Here is a 19,314-nt window from a genome sequence, read left to right on the forward strand (position 1 = left end):
CTGGCATGTACACCTGGCACAGAATGCCAGGTGTAGGTTAATGAAAAACAAGGAAAGGCGGGGGGAAAGCTCAATACTGTCAAGGCTTGTTAATGAGAAAATATAATTATATACTTTGCATTTTCAGCAAATAACTCATGGAGGTCAGCCTACACATTGGGATGAATGTAATAATCTTCCTACTAAATCAGACAGTTGGTAAAACATTGACTTAAAATGTTAATTTCTTTTTGTGAATTTGTGTCATCCTTTATCTGGCAGTGGGGAGGGCACTGGTTTATGACCAAAAATATCTCTTATTCATCTTGCACATAATAGAGGCTGAATACAGTTTTGTTGTTGAATTGCACTATTAGCCAAAAAGTCCTGAGTCTGTTTTCTTCTGAGCAGGTAATAGTTCATAGAATCACAGCAAAATAGAGCCAGAAAAGTCATGTGGAAAGTACTCTCTTGTATAATGTATGGCACCTTAGAGGCCTGAAAGCATCCTTGTGTATCAAAGAGCATCTAGTTGCGTTTACTTGCTGAGGGTGATAGGTTATTAATCTGGAGGCTCCTATAAATAAGCTTCTTTGGTTTTAAAAGCCCAGAGTAGTCTCAACATGTCAATAGATAATACTGTAGTGCCCAAGCAAGAATACCGCGTCGATTCGTTCATTCATCTGGAGCCAGAGGGGGATTTTAGCAACATGTGAGTCAATCTGCTCTGCCTGGGAAGCTTGGAAAAGAGATAGGCTTTGTCTTTCCCAGAAACATCTAAAATCAACCACTGCTCCTCACACTGATTTATACAGACAGCAGCACCTCTTGTTATGCCTCAACACCAAGAACAATATAACTCTAGTTTACAAAACAATAGGTTATCACTTTCAGAAAGTTTACTTTAAAAAATTCATTCATACAAATACGTACAAAAGTATATATACACATATGGGTATTCTTTTATATGAATAAATTATATATATAATATATATAATCTTTAAGATTATCTTATGTATATATCAGGTTATCTTTTCATTTTTAGTGTGGAAATATGTCCTGGAAGGAAAAAAATCAAAGCTATTATTAGGGACTCACTTGGTATATTTAAACTGTTCAGAAAGTTGCAAAACTTTATAAAAATTTCTGGGATTTAATAAGTCTTAATGGTCAAAATGATTCATCTTAATATTGAATATGCAACTTAAGTTTCTTCCTCCTTGTTACCAGTCAGTGAGGAGACTTTCAGATTTTCCAGGCAAATCAAAATCCAAAGAACTGATTTTGTTTGAAAAATTAGATCTGGCTATTCCTCAAAAGACTAGATTTCTTTAAGCTTGAGATGATGCTTTAGTTGAACCCAAAAATATTCAAAACCAGAATACAGGCTTCTTAATTATTGACAAATTTTACTAATTTAGGAAACATTTATTGAGCACCTACAACGATACACATAGGAATCCAACTGGTAGATTCCCGGTGCTTCCTACTCTGCTATCTTTCCAGAATCCTGTCTGATTGGGTTTCAATTCCTGCTCCGTATCTTGCTGGGAGATTTCATATGCATAATTCGATATCTAAATTTCCTCATCTGTAAAATGGGAGCAATAATTTATCTCATAAAATTGCTTCAAATGAATTAAATTAGATAATGTATACAAAGCATCTAACCCAGAAGTAAATAGGAGCTTTAAAATGATAATAAAGTAGTTTATAAGACATTATTATTAAACTTTGCATGGCTTTGCATTCAAGAAGTTCCCTTGCTAAGAGCTTACAAAGATTTCCCAAGAGAAGGTGACCAGAGCCTGCATTTTGGTCCTGTCACCTTGGGTCACCTGCTCCCCGACAACTGTGAGCTTCATGAATTTTTTCTCAGAGTATTTCCATCCGTTGCATATTTCTCTTCTGCATGCCCTGAGATTCAAGTTAATATGTAAATTCGCCTCTCAGTAGGAAGTGTCTACTATGTTTCACTTACTGACAAAATTCCAACTGAGAGGGAGCTCTGTCAAGAACAGTATATATGTTGCACAGGTAAACAGAAGATCTGGTGATGAAACCACAGCTGTCAGCTTGCGTCTCTGCTCCTAGTCACCTTCTATGACCCAGGAAGCATTCAAATCACATGTTCTGCTCAAGGATAAATACCTCAGAAACAGGTATTAGAGGAGGAAAGTGTTTAACCAAAGCCACGTAGTTGCTACAGAAAAACAATACCAGGAAACTAAGCAGCTTTTTAATCTGCGGACAGGATAATTACTGAGGCTGAGGTGGCAACACTGATTATTCCTACCAAAGTGTTATAAGCACAAAAATAAACTCAAAATGGGTTAAAGACTTAAACATAAGACCTGAAACTATAAAACTCTTAGAAGAAAATATAGGGGAAAAACTTCACGACTTCGGGCTTGGTAATGATTTCGTAGATAATGACACCAAAAGCACAGGCAACAAAAACAAACAAGTGGGACTACCTCAAACTAAAAAATTTCTGCACAGCAAAGGAAACAAACAACGAGATGAAAAGCAACCTATGGAATGGGAGAAAATATTTGCTAACTATATATCTGATAAAGGGTTAATCTCCAAAATGTATAAAGAACTTCTAAAACTCTATATAGTTAAAAAGCTAATTTAAAAATGGGCAAAGGACTTGAACAGACATTTCTCCAAAGAAGACATACAAATGGCCAACAAGTATATGAAAAGATGCTCAACATCATTAATCATCAGGGAGATACAAGTCAAAACCACATTGATGTATCACTTTATATCTGTTAGGATGGCCATTATCAAAAAACCCCAAAAGATAACAAGTGTGGAGAAACTGGAACAGTTGCACACTGTTAGTGAGAATGTAAAATGATGAAGCCACTATGAAAAACACTATGGAGATTCTTGAAAAAAAATTAAAATTAGGACTACTATATGTACCAGCAATCCCCTTTTGGGTATATTTCCAAAAAAATTGAAATCAGGATCTCACAGAGATACCTGCATTCCCACGTTCATTGCAGCACTATTCACGATAGCCAAGACATGGAAGTAACTCAGATGTCCTTCAATGAATGAATGGATTTTAAAATGTGATACACACACACATACACATTTAGATAGATAGGTAGATAGATAAAATAGATACACACACAATGGAATATTATTTAGCCTTTAAAAGGAAGGAAATCCTGCCATTTGCAAAAACATGGATGAACCTAGAGGACATTATGTTAAGTGAAATAAGTCAGACTCAGAAAGACAAATACTGCATGCTTTCACTTATATGTGAATCCAATTAGTCAAACTCATAGAAGCAGAAAATAGAATGGTGGTTGCCAGGGACTGGGGGAAGGGGGAAATGGGGTGAAGTTGGTCAAAGGGTACAAAGTTTCAATTATGCAGGAAGAATAAATTCTTGAGATTTAACATACAGCATGGTAATGACAGTTAACAACACTGTATTGTATACTTGAAATTTGCTAAGAGGGTAGATCTTAAATGAAGTTTTTTCATCACACACACACACACACAAATGGTAACTATGTGGAGGTGATAGATATATTAATTAGCTTGTTGTAGTGATCATTTCACAATGTATACGTATCAAAGCACTAAGTTCTACACCTTAAACATATACAATGCTTATATGTCAATTACACCTCAAAAGAGCTGTTTAAAAAAAAAAAAGATTGGGCTTCCTGGTAGCGCAGTGGTTAAGAATCCACCTGCCAAGGCAGGGGACAGGGGTTTGAACCCTGGTCCTGAAAATCCCACATGCCCCGGAGCAACTAAGCCCGTGCACCACAACTACTGAGCCTGCACTCTAGAGCCCGCGAGCCACAACTACTGAAGCCCATGCACCACAACTACTGAAGCCCGTGTGCCTAGAGCCCGAGCTCTGCAACAAGAGAAGCCACCATAGTGAGAAGCCTGCGCACCGCAACGAAGAGTAGCCCACGCTCACCACAACTAGAGAAAGCCCACACGCAGCAACGAAGACCCAACGCAGCCAAAAACAAATAAACAAAAAAAAATTAAAAAAGAAAAGATTGTCTCCTATAAGTTGTGCTCAGAGATAGATACCAACACATGTACCCAGCCTCAACAACACAAACACTAAATGAAAACTCGTGGGATACTTTTTCCCACTCTTAGAGAAGAAGGAAGTAATGAGATCTGGCCTATAGCCTCCTCAATTGGAAACGCCTAGAAAGTCTGAGTTTACTAGTAATAACGAGTTGATTTCTCTCTACCAGTAATTCCCAGCTCTGGCTGCACAGTAGAATCACCTAGGGAGCTTTCAAAATATACCGACGACTGGCCCTACCCCAGACCAAATAAATCAGAATTTCTTGGGGATGAGGTTTGGGCATAGAATCTTTTTTGGTATCGTTTATTAGTGTGTGTGTGTGTGTGTGTGTGTGTGTGTGTGTGTGTGTGTGTGTGTGTGTTTACAGCTTTTTTGAGGTATATATGGCTACAATAAACTGTACATATTGAAAGTGTGACGAGTTTTGATGTAAATATACATTTGTGAATCTGTCACCACAATCAAGATAACAAATATTTCTATCATCTTCCAAAATTTCTTTATGTACTCTCGTATCCCATCCCTCCATCCACACCCTCCCCAGGGAACGATGAATCTGCTTTTGGTGACTATTTGTAAGATTATATTTTTCAAATATTTTCTTCATTTTTTCAATTGGGTTTTTTGTCTTCTAATTATTGAGATATGAGAGTTTCTTATATATCCTGGATACAAGTCTTTGTTGGATGTTTTGCAACTATTTGCTCCCAGTCTGTGGCTAGCCTTTACTTCTCTTAACATTATCTTTCAAAGAAAAGAAAATTTTCATTTTGATGAAGTCCAGTTTATCAATTTTTATTCTTTTATAGTTTCTGGTTTTTGTGTTTTATTTAAGAAATCTTTGCCTAACAAAAGGTAGCAGAGAAAAAGATTTTCTCCTATGTTTTCTCTTGGAAATTTTTTGGTTTTAGCCTTTGCATTTAGGTCTATGATCTATTTCAAGTTAAATTTAGAATATGTCATGAGGTAAGAACTGAGTTTCATTTTGGGGGAAGTTTTGTTTTGGGAGGCATGTACCCAATAACCCAGTTATTTGTTGAAAAGATTATCCTTACCCCATTGAATTGGGGTAGCATCTTTATCAATAATCAATTGGCTATATATGTGTAGGTCTAATTACAGACTCTCTATCCTCTTTCATTGATCTATATGTATATATGTGTGTGTCTGTATATATATATATATATATATATATATATATATACACATATATATATCCACTACCACACTCGATTACTGTCGAGCTTTTATACAGTCTTGAAATCATGTATTTAAGTCCTCAATTTGGTTCTTTTTGATCCTCAAAATTATTTTCGCTACTCTAGCTCTTCTGTATTTCCATATAAATTTGTAATTGGCATCCTAGTTTCAAAAACAACAAAAATCTGGCTGTGATTTTGATTGGAATTGCATTATTTCTAAAGATCAATTTAGAAAGAACTGACTTTTTTAAAAAAATAAATTTATTTATTTATTTTTGGCTGTGTTGGGTCTTCATTGCTCCTCTCTCCTCTCTCCCATATCCCCTCTCTCTTGCATTTCCCTCCCACCCTCCCTATGCCACCCCTCTAGGTGGTCACAAAGCACCAAGCTGATCTCCCTGTGCTATGCGGCTGCTTCCCACTAGCTATCTATTTTACATTTGGAAATATATGTAAGTCCATGCCACTCTCTCACTTCGTCCCAGCTTACCCTTCTCCCTCCCCGTGTCCTCAAGTCCATTCTCTATGTCTGTGTCTTTATTCCTGTCCTGCCTCTAGGTTCTTCATAAGCTTTTTTTTTTTTTTTTAGATTCCATATATATGTGTTAGCATACGGTATTTGTTTTTCTCTTTCTGACTTACTTAACTCTGTATGACAGACTCTAGGTCCATTCACCTCACTACAAATAACTCAATTTCATTTCTTTTTATGGCTGAGTAATATTCCCTTGTATATATGTGCCACATCTTCTTTATCCATTCATCTGTTGATGGACACCTAGGTTGCTTCCATGTCCTAGCTATTGTAAACAGAGCTGCAATGAACATAGGAAAAAATCTGTAAATATACAAACACATGGAGGCTAAACAATACACTACTTAATAATCAAGAGATCACAGTAATGTCTTGTAGTATTTGATGTTTCAATCTTGCACATCTTTGCCAAATTTATCCCTAAGTATTTGATGTTATAGTAAATGGTATTTTCTATTTCAATTTCCAAATGTTTGTTTCTAGTGTAGAGAAATACAGTTGATTCTTTTATTATTGACCTTGTAGTGTGGAGATGGTGAGGTACATTGATTACTTTACAAATGTTGAATAATCTTGCATTTTTTGGATGAATCTTAATTAGAACTGATATATCATTTTTATATTTTGCTGGATTCAAAATATGAATTGGGAAGTATTACCCCCTCTTCAAGTTTTTGAAAGTGTTTGTGTAGAATTGATATTATTTCTTCCTCAAATATTTGGTAAAATTCACTCTTGAAGCCACATGAGCCTGGAGTTTTCTCTGTGGGAAGGTTTTTGATGACAAATTAATTTTTTTTTTTTTTTTTTTGCTGCACCATGCAACTTATGGGAGTTTAGTTCCCTGACCAGGGATAGAACCCAGGCCCTCAGCAGTGAAAGCATGGAGTCCTAACCACTGGACCACCAGGGAATTCCCCAAGTTCAAATTTTTAAATAGATAATCTATCACTAATATCTATTTCTTTTTGAGTAGTTTGTCTTTCAAGGACTTTCTTCATTTCACTTAGGTTGTCAAATTTATTGGCATAAAGTTGTTCATAATACTTACATGTTATCCTTTTAATGTCTTTAGGATGTTTAGTAATATTCCTTTTATTGTTCCTGATATTAGTAATTTGGATCTTCTCTTTTTCCTCTAATCAGTTTGACTAGAGTTTTCCCAACACTTATCAATTTTCTCAAAAAGCCATTCTTCGGCTTCACCAATTCTCCTATTGTTTTTTGTTTGTTTGTTTTCTATTTTGTTGATTTTTGCTCAGATATTTTAATTTCCTTCTGTTCACCTTTGGATTTAATTTGCTCTTCTTTTCTAGTTTCTTAAGATAGAAGCTTAGGTCATTGATTTTATTTATAAATAAATTTATTTATTTTTAAAACTTATTTATTTATTTTTGGCTGCACTGGGTCTTCGTTGCTGCACGCAGGCTTTCTCTAGTCGTGGCGAGTGGGGGCTACTCTTTGTTGTGGTGTGCTGGCTTCTCATTGCAGTGGCTTCTCTTGCTGCAGAGCACGGACTCTAGGCACGCGGGCTTCAGTAGTTGTGGCACGTGGGCTCAGTAGTTGTGTCTCGCGGGCTCTAGAGCACAGGCTCATTAGTTGTGGCGCACGGGCTTAGTTGCTCCGCAGCATGTGGGATCTTCCCCAACCAGGGCTCGAACCCGCGTCCCCTGCATTGGCAGATGAGTTCTTAACCACTGCACCACCAGGGAAGTCCCAGTCATTGATTTTAAATGTTTATACCTTTCTATTGTTAAGTGCTACAAATTTCTTTTAAGCACCCCACAACTTTTGGCATGTCATGTTTGCATTTTCCTTCAATTCAAAATATTTTCTTAATTCCTGTGACTTCTTTGGTTCATGGGTAATTTAGAAAAGTGTGTTGGGTTTCTAATTATTTGAAGATCTTCAAGGTATCCTTCTGTTATTAATTTCTAATTGAATTATGTTGCGGGCAAAGAACATACTTGGTATGATTTGGAAACTTTAAATTTATTGAGACTTGTTTTATGGCCAAATGGTTTATTTTGGTCAAGGTCCCATGTACACTTGAAAATCAGGTGTATCATGCATAAGTTGGGTGGCGTGTTCTATAAATGCCAATTAGGTCAAATTGGTTGATAATGTTGATCAAGTCTTCTGTATTTACTGATTTTCTGCCTACTCATTCTTTCAATTATTGAAAGAGGAGAGTTGAAATCTTTAACTGTAATTGTGGATTTGTCTATTTTTCCTTTCAGTTTGATTAGTGTTGGAGCAAAGGGTTTGCTTTTTATTTTAACTTCGCATCTGATTCTAATATGCAGGCAGAATTAAGGAATGTTGCTCTGAAACCAATAGTTCTCAAACTTTAACATGCATCAGAATTGCTTAGGGGGCTTATTAAAACACAAATTGCTTTTGTTTCTGATTCTATAGTCAGAAGAACCAGTTTCTGATTCTATAGGTCTGGAGGAATTTGCACTTCTCACAGTTCCCAGGTGGTGTCAATACTGCTGGTCCATGAGGCCACATTTTAAAAATCACTGATTAAGCCAGTTTCTCAACCTCGGTTGCATATTAGAATCACCTGAGGAGCCTTAAAAATTATGATGCACAGGCTACATCCAGACCAATTAAATTTAGGATCTGCATTGGGAAAGGCGAGTAGTGGGACCCAGGCATCAGTAGCCTTCAAAGCTCTCCTATGTGATTCTAATAAATAATCAAGACTGAGAATCACTGCTCTATACTAAAGTAATGATCTAGATTGCCCAGGAAAGTCTTTGGGGCTCATTACCAACACTTCATCGATGTCCTCTGAGTAAAAAACACTGTGGAAGTACCAGCAAACAACAGGTTACTTACTGTTAGTGTACTAGGGTAGGAGACTGAGTTTTAGCTCCTCCTCCTCTGCTGTCATCTAGCACATTTGTAAAATGAAGCCAATAGTTCCTGACCATTTCTTAGACTATAGAAAGGTTCTGACAATCAATAACATTCTATCTTTTATCATTGGGGAAAAAATTCCATTAACTAAATATATTTAGAAACTAAAACAATCTTTAATGATAGTTATTTTCCATAATTGGGTTTTTATACATAGCTTATTTAGAGAAGAAAAATATTGACTAAAAATTATGCAGGCAGGGCTTCCCTGGTGGCGCAGTGGTTGAGAATCTGCCTGCTAATGCAGGGGACACGGGTTCGAGCCCTGGTCTGGGAAGATCCCACATGCCACGGAGCAGCTGGGCCCGTGAGCCACAATTGCTGAGCCTGCGCGTCTGGAGCCTGTGCCCCGCAACGGGAGGGGCCGCGATGGAGAAAGGCCCGCGCACCGCGATGAAGAGCGGTCCCCGCACCGCGATGAAGAGTGGCCCCCACTTGCCGCAACTGGAGAAAGCCCTCGCACGAACCGAAGACCCAATACAGACAAAAATAAATTAATTAATTAATTAAAAAAAAGAAAATCCTTAAAAAAAAAAAAAAAAAAAAGGCAAAGCAGCTTTAAAAAAAAAAAAAAAAATTATGCAGGCAAATTTTATCCTACCTAATACTTCCAGGGAAATTCATGTGTAATAGAGGTATGCTCCAAATATCCTTTAACAGCCATTCCAACAGTAAAGTCAAGAAATAAGAATCTTTTCAATATTCCATTAACCCTCCCATTTTCCTTCATCATGCACAGGGACTTCAACCAAGAAGAAAAAATTCTGGCAGAAGATTTATGGCAAACAGTGCTGACACTGGACTGCAATACTAACACAGCCTTCTGTTTTTCCTCTCCTCTCCCTCTTTTTCTTTTTTTAAAAATTTTCAGAGTAATTTTACCCAAATTACAAGTCATGTAATTTTTACAATACTCATCTGAGACAGGCAGAACAGGTATTACTGTCCATATTTTTCAGCTGAGAAAACTAAAGCAGGCAAAGAGAGATTGCACAAGGAACTAGCCTATAACACAGGTTCTTTGACTGCAGGTACAAAATTTTCTCCTACTGAGGGGAAGAAAAAATGGGCAAAACTCTAGACAGGAAAACCAGAGATCTTCAGCCTCAGGAGCCACCTTGGAGATTCACTAGGCAAAGGGCCATTATGGACAGAAGGGAATATTTAGAGATGAAGTCATCTAATCACAGTCATTTTACAAAAGGGAAATCTGGCTTGCCCTAGGCAGCTAGAAAATGTGAAAAGAGTCTCGGATTGACAGGCAGGAGACCTGAGTTCTGGCCTCATTGTGCCACTAAGTTTCAGACCAACCCACTTAGCCATCAACCTACAGACATTTACAATTGGATGTCCCACAAACATTTCAAACTCAAGTCCAAAATTATTTCCTCTTCCTCACCCATCCTGCACCTCCTCCATCTCCTGTGATGATCATCTCAATAAAGGGCCCAGGGAAGGATCCTGGAAATCATCCCTCTCCTTCATCTCTCATGTACCCTCAGTTACACCAAATTCTGCTACGAATTTTCAGATCCACCACCTCCTCCTCCTTTCCATTTCTTCTGCCACTGTCTCAGTTCAGGCCCTCACTATCCCTGCCTGGGTTAGGTTACTACTGTTGTCCAACAGGTCTCCTGGCTTCTACTCTTGCCCTGTTTCAATCCATCTGCCACCCTGCCTGCCATTACAGAGAGCTTTCTAAAACAAAAATTGTCTGTCACTGTGCTTTCCATCACCAACTAGACGAAACCTAAAGTTCCAAGCAGGATGCCCCACTCTATTTGTGATTTGGCCTCTGCCTTCTTCTCTCATTTCATCTATCATCACTCAAAACTTCAGCCAAGCCCAAGTTTTGCAGTTCCTCCAATGTCACCTTTGGCTTTGACACTAATGGTTCATTCTTCCTGGAAGTCTCCCCCTTCTCCTACCCATTGCCTGGCTAAAATTAACTCAGACTTCTAGACTCAGCTTAGGTTGAAATTTTTCCTGGCACCCCTTTAAAATGTCCCTTTGATACTCCCATAGCATCTTATGCAAACAAAAGGGTCACTACTCACCCTGAACTGTTTGCTCACACATCTATGTCCTTCACTAAACCATGAGCTGTGGGATGGCAGGGACAGCATTCTATTCAGTGTTTGGTATTGAATATTCATCCAACAAATATTTGAGGACCAACTTTAAGCCAAATGTTGTAATGGATACAGCAGTGACCAAAGCAAAGATACACCTTTCTATCAAGTGGGAATCTACATCATAAATAAACAATGAGATAAATAAGTAAGAGAATATGAGAGTGAAAAGTGCTGTGCAGAGAATTAAAATAAATCATGTGATATGAAAGTGACTGGGTGGCTACTTTAGATTGGGTATGTCAATAAGTTCCCTCGGGACTTCCCTGGTGGTGCAGTGGTTGAGAATCCGCCTGCAAATGCAGGGTGCACGGGTTCGAGCCCTGGTCCTGGAAGACCCCACATGCTGTGGAGCAACTAATCCTGTGTGCCACAACTACTGGGCCTGCGCTCTAGAGCCCGCGAGCCACAACTACTGAGTCCACGTGCCACAACTACTGAAGCCCGCGCGCCTACAGCCCGAGCTCCGCAACGAGATGCCACCGCAATGAGAAGCCCGCACACCACAACGAAGAGTAACCCCCGCTCACCGCAACTAGAGAAAGCCCACATGCAGCAACGAAGACCCAATGCAGCCAAAAATAAATAAATTAACTAAAAATGTAAATAAATAAGTTCCCTCTGAGGAAGTGACATTTAAGCTGATAAGTGAATGCCAGCGTGCCAGGTATTCAGAGAGAGGAGCATTCCAGCAGGGAGGACTACCAGTACAAAGGCCGGAAGAACCGAAGGCGGCCCATGTGGCTTGAAGCGAGCGTGGGAAAACAGTGAAGATGGGGTCAGAGAAGCAGGCACGGCCCATGTTATATAAACTTTATCCTCCAGAGTAGAGTGTTTCCGTTTTTTAAAAAAATAAATTTATTTATTTATGGCTGTGTTGGGTCTTCGTTGCAGTGTCGGGCTTCTCGTTGCGGTGGCTTCTCTTGTTGCAGAGCTCAGGTTCTAGGCGCGTGGGCTTCAGTAGTTGTGGCACACAGCTTAGTTGCTCCATGGCATGTGGGATCTTCTGGGACCAGGGCTCGAACCCCTGTCCCCTGCATTGGCAGGTGGATTTTTAACCACTGGGCCACCAGGGAAGTCCCAGAGTAGATCTTTGATTTTATTCTAAGTGTGGTTGGGAGTGACATGATCTGATTTACACTTTCAAAAAGATCTCTCCAGGACAGCTGTGTGGATAATGGGCTGTGGGGAGTGGAAACGGAAACCAGTTTGGAGGAGAAAAACAACAGTGGTCTGGGGGTGGTCACTGCGGTTTAGGAGAAGGTGGGCGTTTGGGGGACATACGTGTGAGAGAGCCTAGGACTGCTGATGAGCAGGTGAATTAAGACTCAGAGCATGTGGGTTTTTGGCTCGAGCACCTGGGTGGTTAGTGGGGAACTGAACAGGCGCTCCGCCTCTTCTAGGAAGAAGAAGGCCTTGAAAAAGTCCCTTCGCCTGCCCGGACCCGGGAACAGTTCAGGTCACGCAGCTGATAAGAGACACGCCCAGACCCGCTGCCGGTGCCGGCCAGCGCCGGGAACCTCAGAGAGCCCGGCGGGCGGCGCGCACGGACCCGGACTCCACGTGCCCCGTGTGGGTTTCCGCGGCCTCCGGGCGGGGCCGGAAGAGGAAGTTGGCGCTGCAGTGGCGGCTCCAGCAGCCGCGGCGGCTCCAGCTTAACCCTGCTGGCCGCCCCTGTCCGGCCTAGCCACCGAAGCAGCGCCGCGAGGGGACCCGGAGCCCGCCCCGCCTCGCGCCGCGCCGCCGGGCGCTCACCAGGCAGTCCGATGGGACTGCAGCACCCGCTGACCCCCGCCGCGGCCGCCCTGCTGTGGGGCTTCCTGCTCCCTCTGGTAAAGGGGACGGGCGGGCTCTCGGGCCTCCCCGGGGCGGGGCCGGGCCCCCCCCACCTCCGTCGCCACCGCCCCCCCCGCCCCCCCCCGTCGCCCCCACCCCGGGCTCCCTGCCGGCCTGCCCTCTCCCGCGCCTACGCGGCCTGCTCCGGTTTTTTGCTTTCATCCCCCTCCCTGTCCCACTACTCCCTTTCCGTCCAGCCCCCATTCCCGTCCTTTGAAGTCCCAGTACCTACCCCCGAGAAAGCTACCTGCCGAGCCCCTAATACGACTCGGACTTCGGTGCTTCTCCTGTATAGTTTTTCACTGTTCCAGGCGTTTTGAATTGACCTCTAAATTTTATTGTCCAGCCTTTCTTACCGCTGCTTAACCCGCACTCCCTCCAACCCCAACCCCGAAAGGAGGAAAAAACGTATACCCGATCCCTGGATGTTTAGCGGTTCAAGGACTGCGCTTTAGTTTAATTGCTCTCATACAGATTTTTTTCTTCCTCCGCTGTAGTTTCTGCTTCGCCTTAGGGCTCATTTGATTTCATTCTGGGGCTTTCTGGTAACAGTAATAATTTAAAATAATTTTTTAAAGAACACACCAAAGTGTAATTCTTTTAGTGGGTTTCAGTGGGTTTCAATTCTCTGCCTAGTTTAAAGGGGAGGAGAGCCGGTTAAGTAACAGTAACAAATATGTGTACACAAGTTTGTTTTCGTAATTAAAGAAAAGCAATAATGTCTTAAAATCCAACACCAAGCAGAAGCTTCAGTGAATGGGTGGTAAGGACGCCAGTGTTCAGTGTTTCAGTTTTTGTTTCTTGTAAATTTCACTTAGGGAGTTTCAGGTTGGAAACTTTATGAGCTTTATACAGAATTGGTATGGTGTATGCCTGTCTAGCTCTTTCCATTAGAATGTGTAACTTCTCTGAAAGAGTATATTTTGCTTACTCTCCAGTTTAAAGGATTACTACCAGTGAAGATATTCAATATGAAAGTGTTTTTAACATTTATTGAGAAACCAAACTCAAAGCCTGAAGTGGTTAAGTGCCTTTGTTGTATTCATAACTTTGCTGGGCAGCATTAGGAAGAATGTATCTAAAAATTGCTTGAGGTGTGTCAGGGGGAGGAGTAGGATATAAAGAGAATAGCAAAGTGGCAGTGTTGGTCTGAATCTTTGAGGTGTTGTTTACCTTGTAATCAGACATGTCCAAAACATAATTCAGGTAGTATGTAAATACACATAAAACTATAACCTAGGTATGAAATTTTTTGAGTGTTTTTGCACTCATTTTCATTTGAACTTCTTAAGCTAATTGTAAGAATATATACATGTGTGTATAAATTCCCACCTGTCCTTTCTCAACACAAGTTAATAATTAACCTAATAATACATCAATTGCTCATAAACTCATATTGAAATTCTTAATAAAAGCTCTGAAGCCTCTCACTAGAAAAATGGAAGCAAAATTTTCATGTAATTTCAAGTGCTTCACAAGTCTAAAGTTTGTCTGTGTTCTAAATTGTAGCTAGTCTGTCTCCCATATTCTAGATTTTATTCTTTTTATATTGTACATATATATTTTGTCATATTTCACCATGTTAATCTTGAGTTCTGTATTCCCCGCTTGCAGGGTTGTTGTGAGGACTCAGTAACAGTCTTTCAATCCACAAATACTTAGTGTGCTATCTCTTATGTGCCAGGAGCTGTGCGGGTAACTGTGAATACACTGACAAGATGTTTTGAAACTGGGAAGAGCTTTTTCAGTGCTAACTAGTATTATTGATTTTCTATTTCTTAGTGATTTCTCAGTGGATTTTTTTCTTCTCCACTCTTTCTTCCTTTAAATTCCTGAAAGGGTCTCTTTCTCATTCCTTTCCTTTTCTGAGGAACTCAAATAAATCTGGTATCCTTTTTCTCAGCAGGAGCTCTCTCTTTCCTTCTCTTTACCAGATACCTAGTTCCTTTCCTCCACTATTTTAAGTTTTTTGTAATTTTAACCATTTTCTCCCTGAAGCCCTTGTTTACTCCTCTTCCCTACTCTTACAGCCCTAGGTGGCCTCTCTGAGTTCATTTGAATGAATGATGCCAGCTTAATCATTTCATTTCTTCTTTCTGGTCTCTGGAAGCTGGCCCTACTGAGCCTCTTTCCCCTTGGTCATGTTAGAAAAGGGTCATCATGGGCTTCCCTGGTGGTGCAGTGGTTAAGAATCCGCCTGCCAATGCAGGGGACAAGGGTTCGAGCCCTGGTCCGGTAATATCCCACATGCCGCGGAGCAACTAAGCCCGTGCACCACAACTAACTGAGCCTGCACTCTAGAGCCCGTGAGCCACAACTACTGAGCCTGCATGCTGCAACTACTGAAGCCCGCGCACCTAGAGCCCGTGCTCCACAAAAAGAGAAACTACTGCAATGAGAAGCCCTCACACCGCAACGAAGAGTAGCCCCCACTCGCCCCAAGTAAAGAAAGCCCACGAGCAGCAACGAAGACCCAACGCAACCAAAAATTAAAAAAAAAAAAAAGGGTCATCATCCTCATCTAGAAGCAGCATTTAATCTCCAGAAAGTGTCACATCCTTGTAGAAGAGGCAGAGTATTTAACATTGGAAAGCCTACCCTACTCTGTTTGTCCTCATCACATCAGAGTGACCTTACCGTGTATCTTGAACACAAGCTACAGCACATCTGGCTGTTTTAATGACTTCTAAACCCATTAAACATTTAAGTCTAGACATGAAAAGAGTGCCTGGCAGGTAATTTATTTTCTCTTGGCTTTGCCATATTTCCATATCACACTTGTCCTTCCCTAGTTCGACTCCCACCGCTAGCCCCAACTGTTAGACCTTTATTTTAGTGTTATTCGGACCCAGTCACAGGGTTCTGTTTCAAAGAGAATGAGTGAAATTTAGCCTGGATCTGTTTTCTAAAATTGCTTCAAAGTTCTCTGAAGAATCCTGAGTCTTTCTCATAATGTTTTTATAAAAGTTGTATTCATGTTTTCATTACTTCAAAGAATTTGAAGTGTCATATAGCCACATCTTGAGCTTATGAAAATGAAGTGGTGATCAGAATCCCCAACAGAAAAATCTCTTGCTGAAATCTGCATTCCTTTGGTATACTACACCAACTCAAAGTCTTCTTTAATTCCTTCTCTTTTGCCCTCCTCCCTCAGCCTCCTGGGGAAACTAGTTGTGTTCTGCTACCCAACCTATCAGAGACATGCTGAGCTACTGTACTATGGACTGAATCGTGTCCTCCCAAAATCCATATCTTGAAGCACTAACCCCCAGTATTGATGGTATTTGGAGATGGGGCCTTTGGGAGATATTGATAATTAGGTTTAGATGAGGTCAGAGAGTAGGTCCCTTGTGATGGGATTGGTACCCTTATGAGAAAAGACACCAGACAGAGAGCTTGCTCTCCCTGCCCCCTCCCCCTCTCCCTATCGTATTTTTTTATGGCAGCCCAAGCTGACTAAGATTTTGGTACAGGGAGTGGGGTTCTGTGGTAACAAATACCTAAACATGTGGAAGCAGCTTTGTAACTGGGTAATGGGTAGAGGCTAGAAATATGAACATTAAAGGTGATTCTGGTGAGATCGCAGATGGAAATGAGGAACAGGTTATTGGAAACTAGAGGAAAGGCAATTCTTGTCATAAAATGGTAAAGAACTTGGCTGAACTATGTTCTAGTGTTGTGTGGAAGGAAGAATTGTAAGCAGTGAAATCAAATATTTAGCTGAGGAGATTTCTAAGCAAAACGTTGGTGGAGCAGCTTGGTTCTTTCTAACTGCTTTTAGTGAAATGCAAAGGAGAGAGAGGAATTGAAGAAGGAATTGTTAAGCTAAAAGGAACCAGAATTTGAAGATTTGGAAAATTCTCAACCTATCCATGTTGCAAAAAAAAAAAAAAAAGAGAAAGTTTGTTCTGGAAAGAACGCTAAGAGTGTGGCTGAACAATCACTTGATAAGTAGCTTATGGGATTCTATAAGCAAAAGCACTGCCACTTTAAACTCTGGGGGAAGGAGACAGGATGAAATGAAGAAAGGCTGTTGGACTTTTTGGATCTGACAGGATGGGATGATAGAGCTATTTGGCTGTGAACGTGCATTATTCTTCAAGAAGAGGGAGAAATGACCCCCAAAGGTGATTCAGAGATCATCAGGGCTACAACTTCAGTTTCAACAAGCCTTTTGGCCTCCACTAGGAGCCTTGGGGGGTGGTATCCCACAGAGCCAAAGGCTACCCCACAGAGCAATGGGGGTGACACTTCCACCCCAGTGGGCCTGGAAAGTGGGACATAGAGCCAAAATGGGTACTTCTCGAGCCTTAAGATCTATGTCTTACTAGGTTTTGGACTTCCTTGGGTCCCCTCACCCCTTTCTTCCTTCTGATTTCTTCTTTTGGAATGGGAATGTCTATCCTATGCCTGTCCCATCATTATATATATATTTTTTTCAAATAATATAATTCCATTTATTTGAGATACCTATAGTAGTCAAATTCATAGAGATGGAAAGTAGAATGGTGACTGTCAGGGCTGGAAGGGGGAATGGGGAGTTGTTTAATTGGGGGCGGAGTTTCAGTCTGGGGGATGAAAACAGTTCTGGAGATGGATGGTAGCAACAGTGGCGCAACAGTGTGAAGATACTTAATGCTAGTGAACTGTACACTTAAAAATGGCTTAAAAGGTCTATTTTATGCATATTTTACCTTAATTAAGAAAAGATCTGAGGTGTCACTTTACGGTTTCTCCTTTCCATGTTTCTTTTTGCAAAATAAGCAGATGCACACCCAGCCAGTCCCTCCACTCCTGCCCTCCCTCCACGTCTCACGTTCACTTAAGACAGAGCTCCCCCTCGTCACCACTCTTCCTGTAGACTTTAGGCTCCTCTAGAAACGTATCCAATGTTATACAAAGACTATGGCGACCTGGGAGTTACTTCACTGTTGGGAGGAAAATTCCCAATTTCCAAGTGTTATTTCCAAATGTTCTATAAGAGTTGAAAACATAAAATAACATCCTACAATAGGACAGCAAGGTGGCCACTGAAATGAATATGACCCAGAGGTTGTGCCTAAAAGCATTCTCAGCCTGTAACCCCTCACTCCCTTCCTACACCCTTCTTACCATTCATTTGTGGGCTGCTCCCTATTTTAGATGGAACTCTTATGTCCTCACTCAATTCCTCATCATCCCACAAATCCTACTCATTCCCCTTCCCAATGCCCATTGTCTTCCAGGAGCCAAAATGTTGTGTGCATCCCTGCTCCAGACCCCTAAGGAATGACTGGACTTTCCCTTCTGCATCAGTTTTCTCCCAGGATGCTCCTCCCAGGAATTCCTGGGAATTCCCCCAACAAATCCAAGACCAAGGCCCTTGATTCTTCATGCACCTCCTTTCTTGGGTGCAACCACTACCCTCTTAGCTTTCCCACCCCCACCCCCGGGTGCTGCCAAATTATCCTCCGAAAACGTGGCTGCAGCTCGCCATGCCTTGCCCTGCTTATCTCATCACATCCTGCATTTGCCTGGGAGCTAAGATCCTCAGACTCTTGACTCCACACGATTTCCCCTTCTCTGAGGACGGTGCTCTGGCTACTCTTGGTTCCTACTGCCTCTTCCCACATCTGCCCTCCTCTCTCAGCCCTTTCCGGTCTGCAAACACATTCCACAGACACATTCCACCGCATCCCACGTGGCGGTTACCAGAGGTAAAGGAGAAGATCTTGCGAGGGTTGGTCGCTAACAGGCATTATCACAGATCTGCTTGCTCCAGGAAGTCTTTGGCAAATCACAGCTGATGCACATAAGACTCAGTTCAGACTGGACTGTGAATTCGTCCATAAGTATGTCCTCAAATGTCATCTCCCCACTCCCTCTTCCTCCCCTACTGTGATTTCGTTCCCCACGTGGGAAACTGCTTTTGCATGCCCCCAATGTGCCGGGCACGGGGCAGGTTTCCTTCGCCTTTCTTGTGCTGGGATTCTTTTGAATCTGCACTTTAAACCTTCTTCCCGTGACATTTGTTTCCTTTCACCACTTGAAGATCTCCCATTACGTCAGACAGCCTAATCTGAGGAAAACAGTCGTCACTATCACCACTTCATGTGCTTTTTTAATGGCACTGAAGCCACGGTGTGCCCTCTCCCATACACACGCGAACACATACGTGAGTGTGCACACACGTGTTCACATAATCTCGTTTAGCCCCTCACATGCGAATTCTTTTTTTTTTTTTTTTTTGGTTGGCATTATTCTTTTTTTTTTTCTTTTTTCCACACACACACACACACACACACTGTATTTTATTTTTACAAGAGATAAATAGACTGACACCAAGCATTGTACATGGATGACCACAACAAAAGCAACAATGATTGCAATTACCAAACATGAAACACACTCATACTATGTCATAATATTGACATTCAGTGCAGTAATCCTCCACTGTAACAGCTCCTTTACTTTGCAGTGAAAATTGATTTGTATATTCTTTGCCTCTGAGTCCTTGTGGGATTTTTTTTTTTTTAATTCAGACAGAAAGTCACAAAAATTATACTCATCCTCATCAGTTCACTCAGTCCCATGTAATTAATTTTTTTTTTCATCTTGATCTTTTGTTAGCAC

The 19,314-nt window shown here is 41.2% G+C and overlaps 1 protein-coding gene across 3 annotated transcripts in view; it reads left to right on the forward strand.

The window, feature by feature from the left end:
* Positions 1-12,392: 12,392 nt before the first annotated feature.
* SPPL2A (signal peptide peptidase like 2A) overlaps positions 12,393-19,314 on the forward strand; it is a 60,113-nt gene continuing 53,191 nt past the window's right edge. For 2 of the 3 annotated variants that reach the window (XM_057543367.1, XM_057543369.1), the window contains exon 1: positions 12,454-12,698. Coding sequence is in view for 1 of the 3 variants with exons in the window: in XM_057543366.1 (XP_057399349.1) it covers positions 12,633-12,698 (66 nt within the window). In the remaining 2 variants the exon portion in view is untranslated. Of the gene's footprint in view, positions 12,699-19,314 lie in introns of all 3 variants that reach the window. The other variant, XM_057543366.1, reaches the window with a different exon arrangement.

Source organism: Balaenoptera acutorostrata, chromosome 3 (genome assembly GCF_949987535.1).
Source record: "Balaenoptera acutorostrata chromosome 3, mBalAcu1.1, whole genome shotgun sequence".
NCBI classification, from domain to species: Eukaryota; Metazoa; Chordata; class Mammalia; order Artiodactyla; family Balaenopteridae; genus Balaenoptera; species Balaenoptera acutorostrata.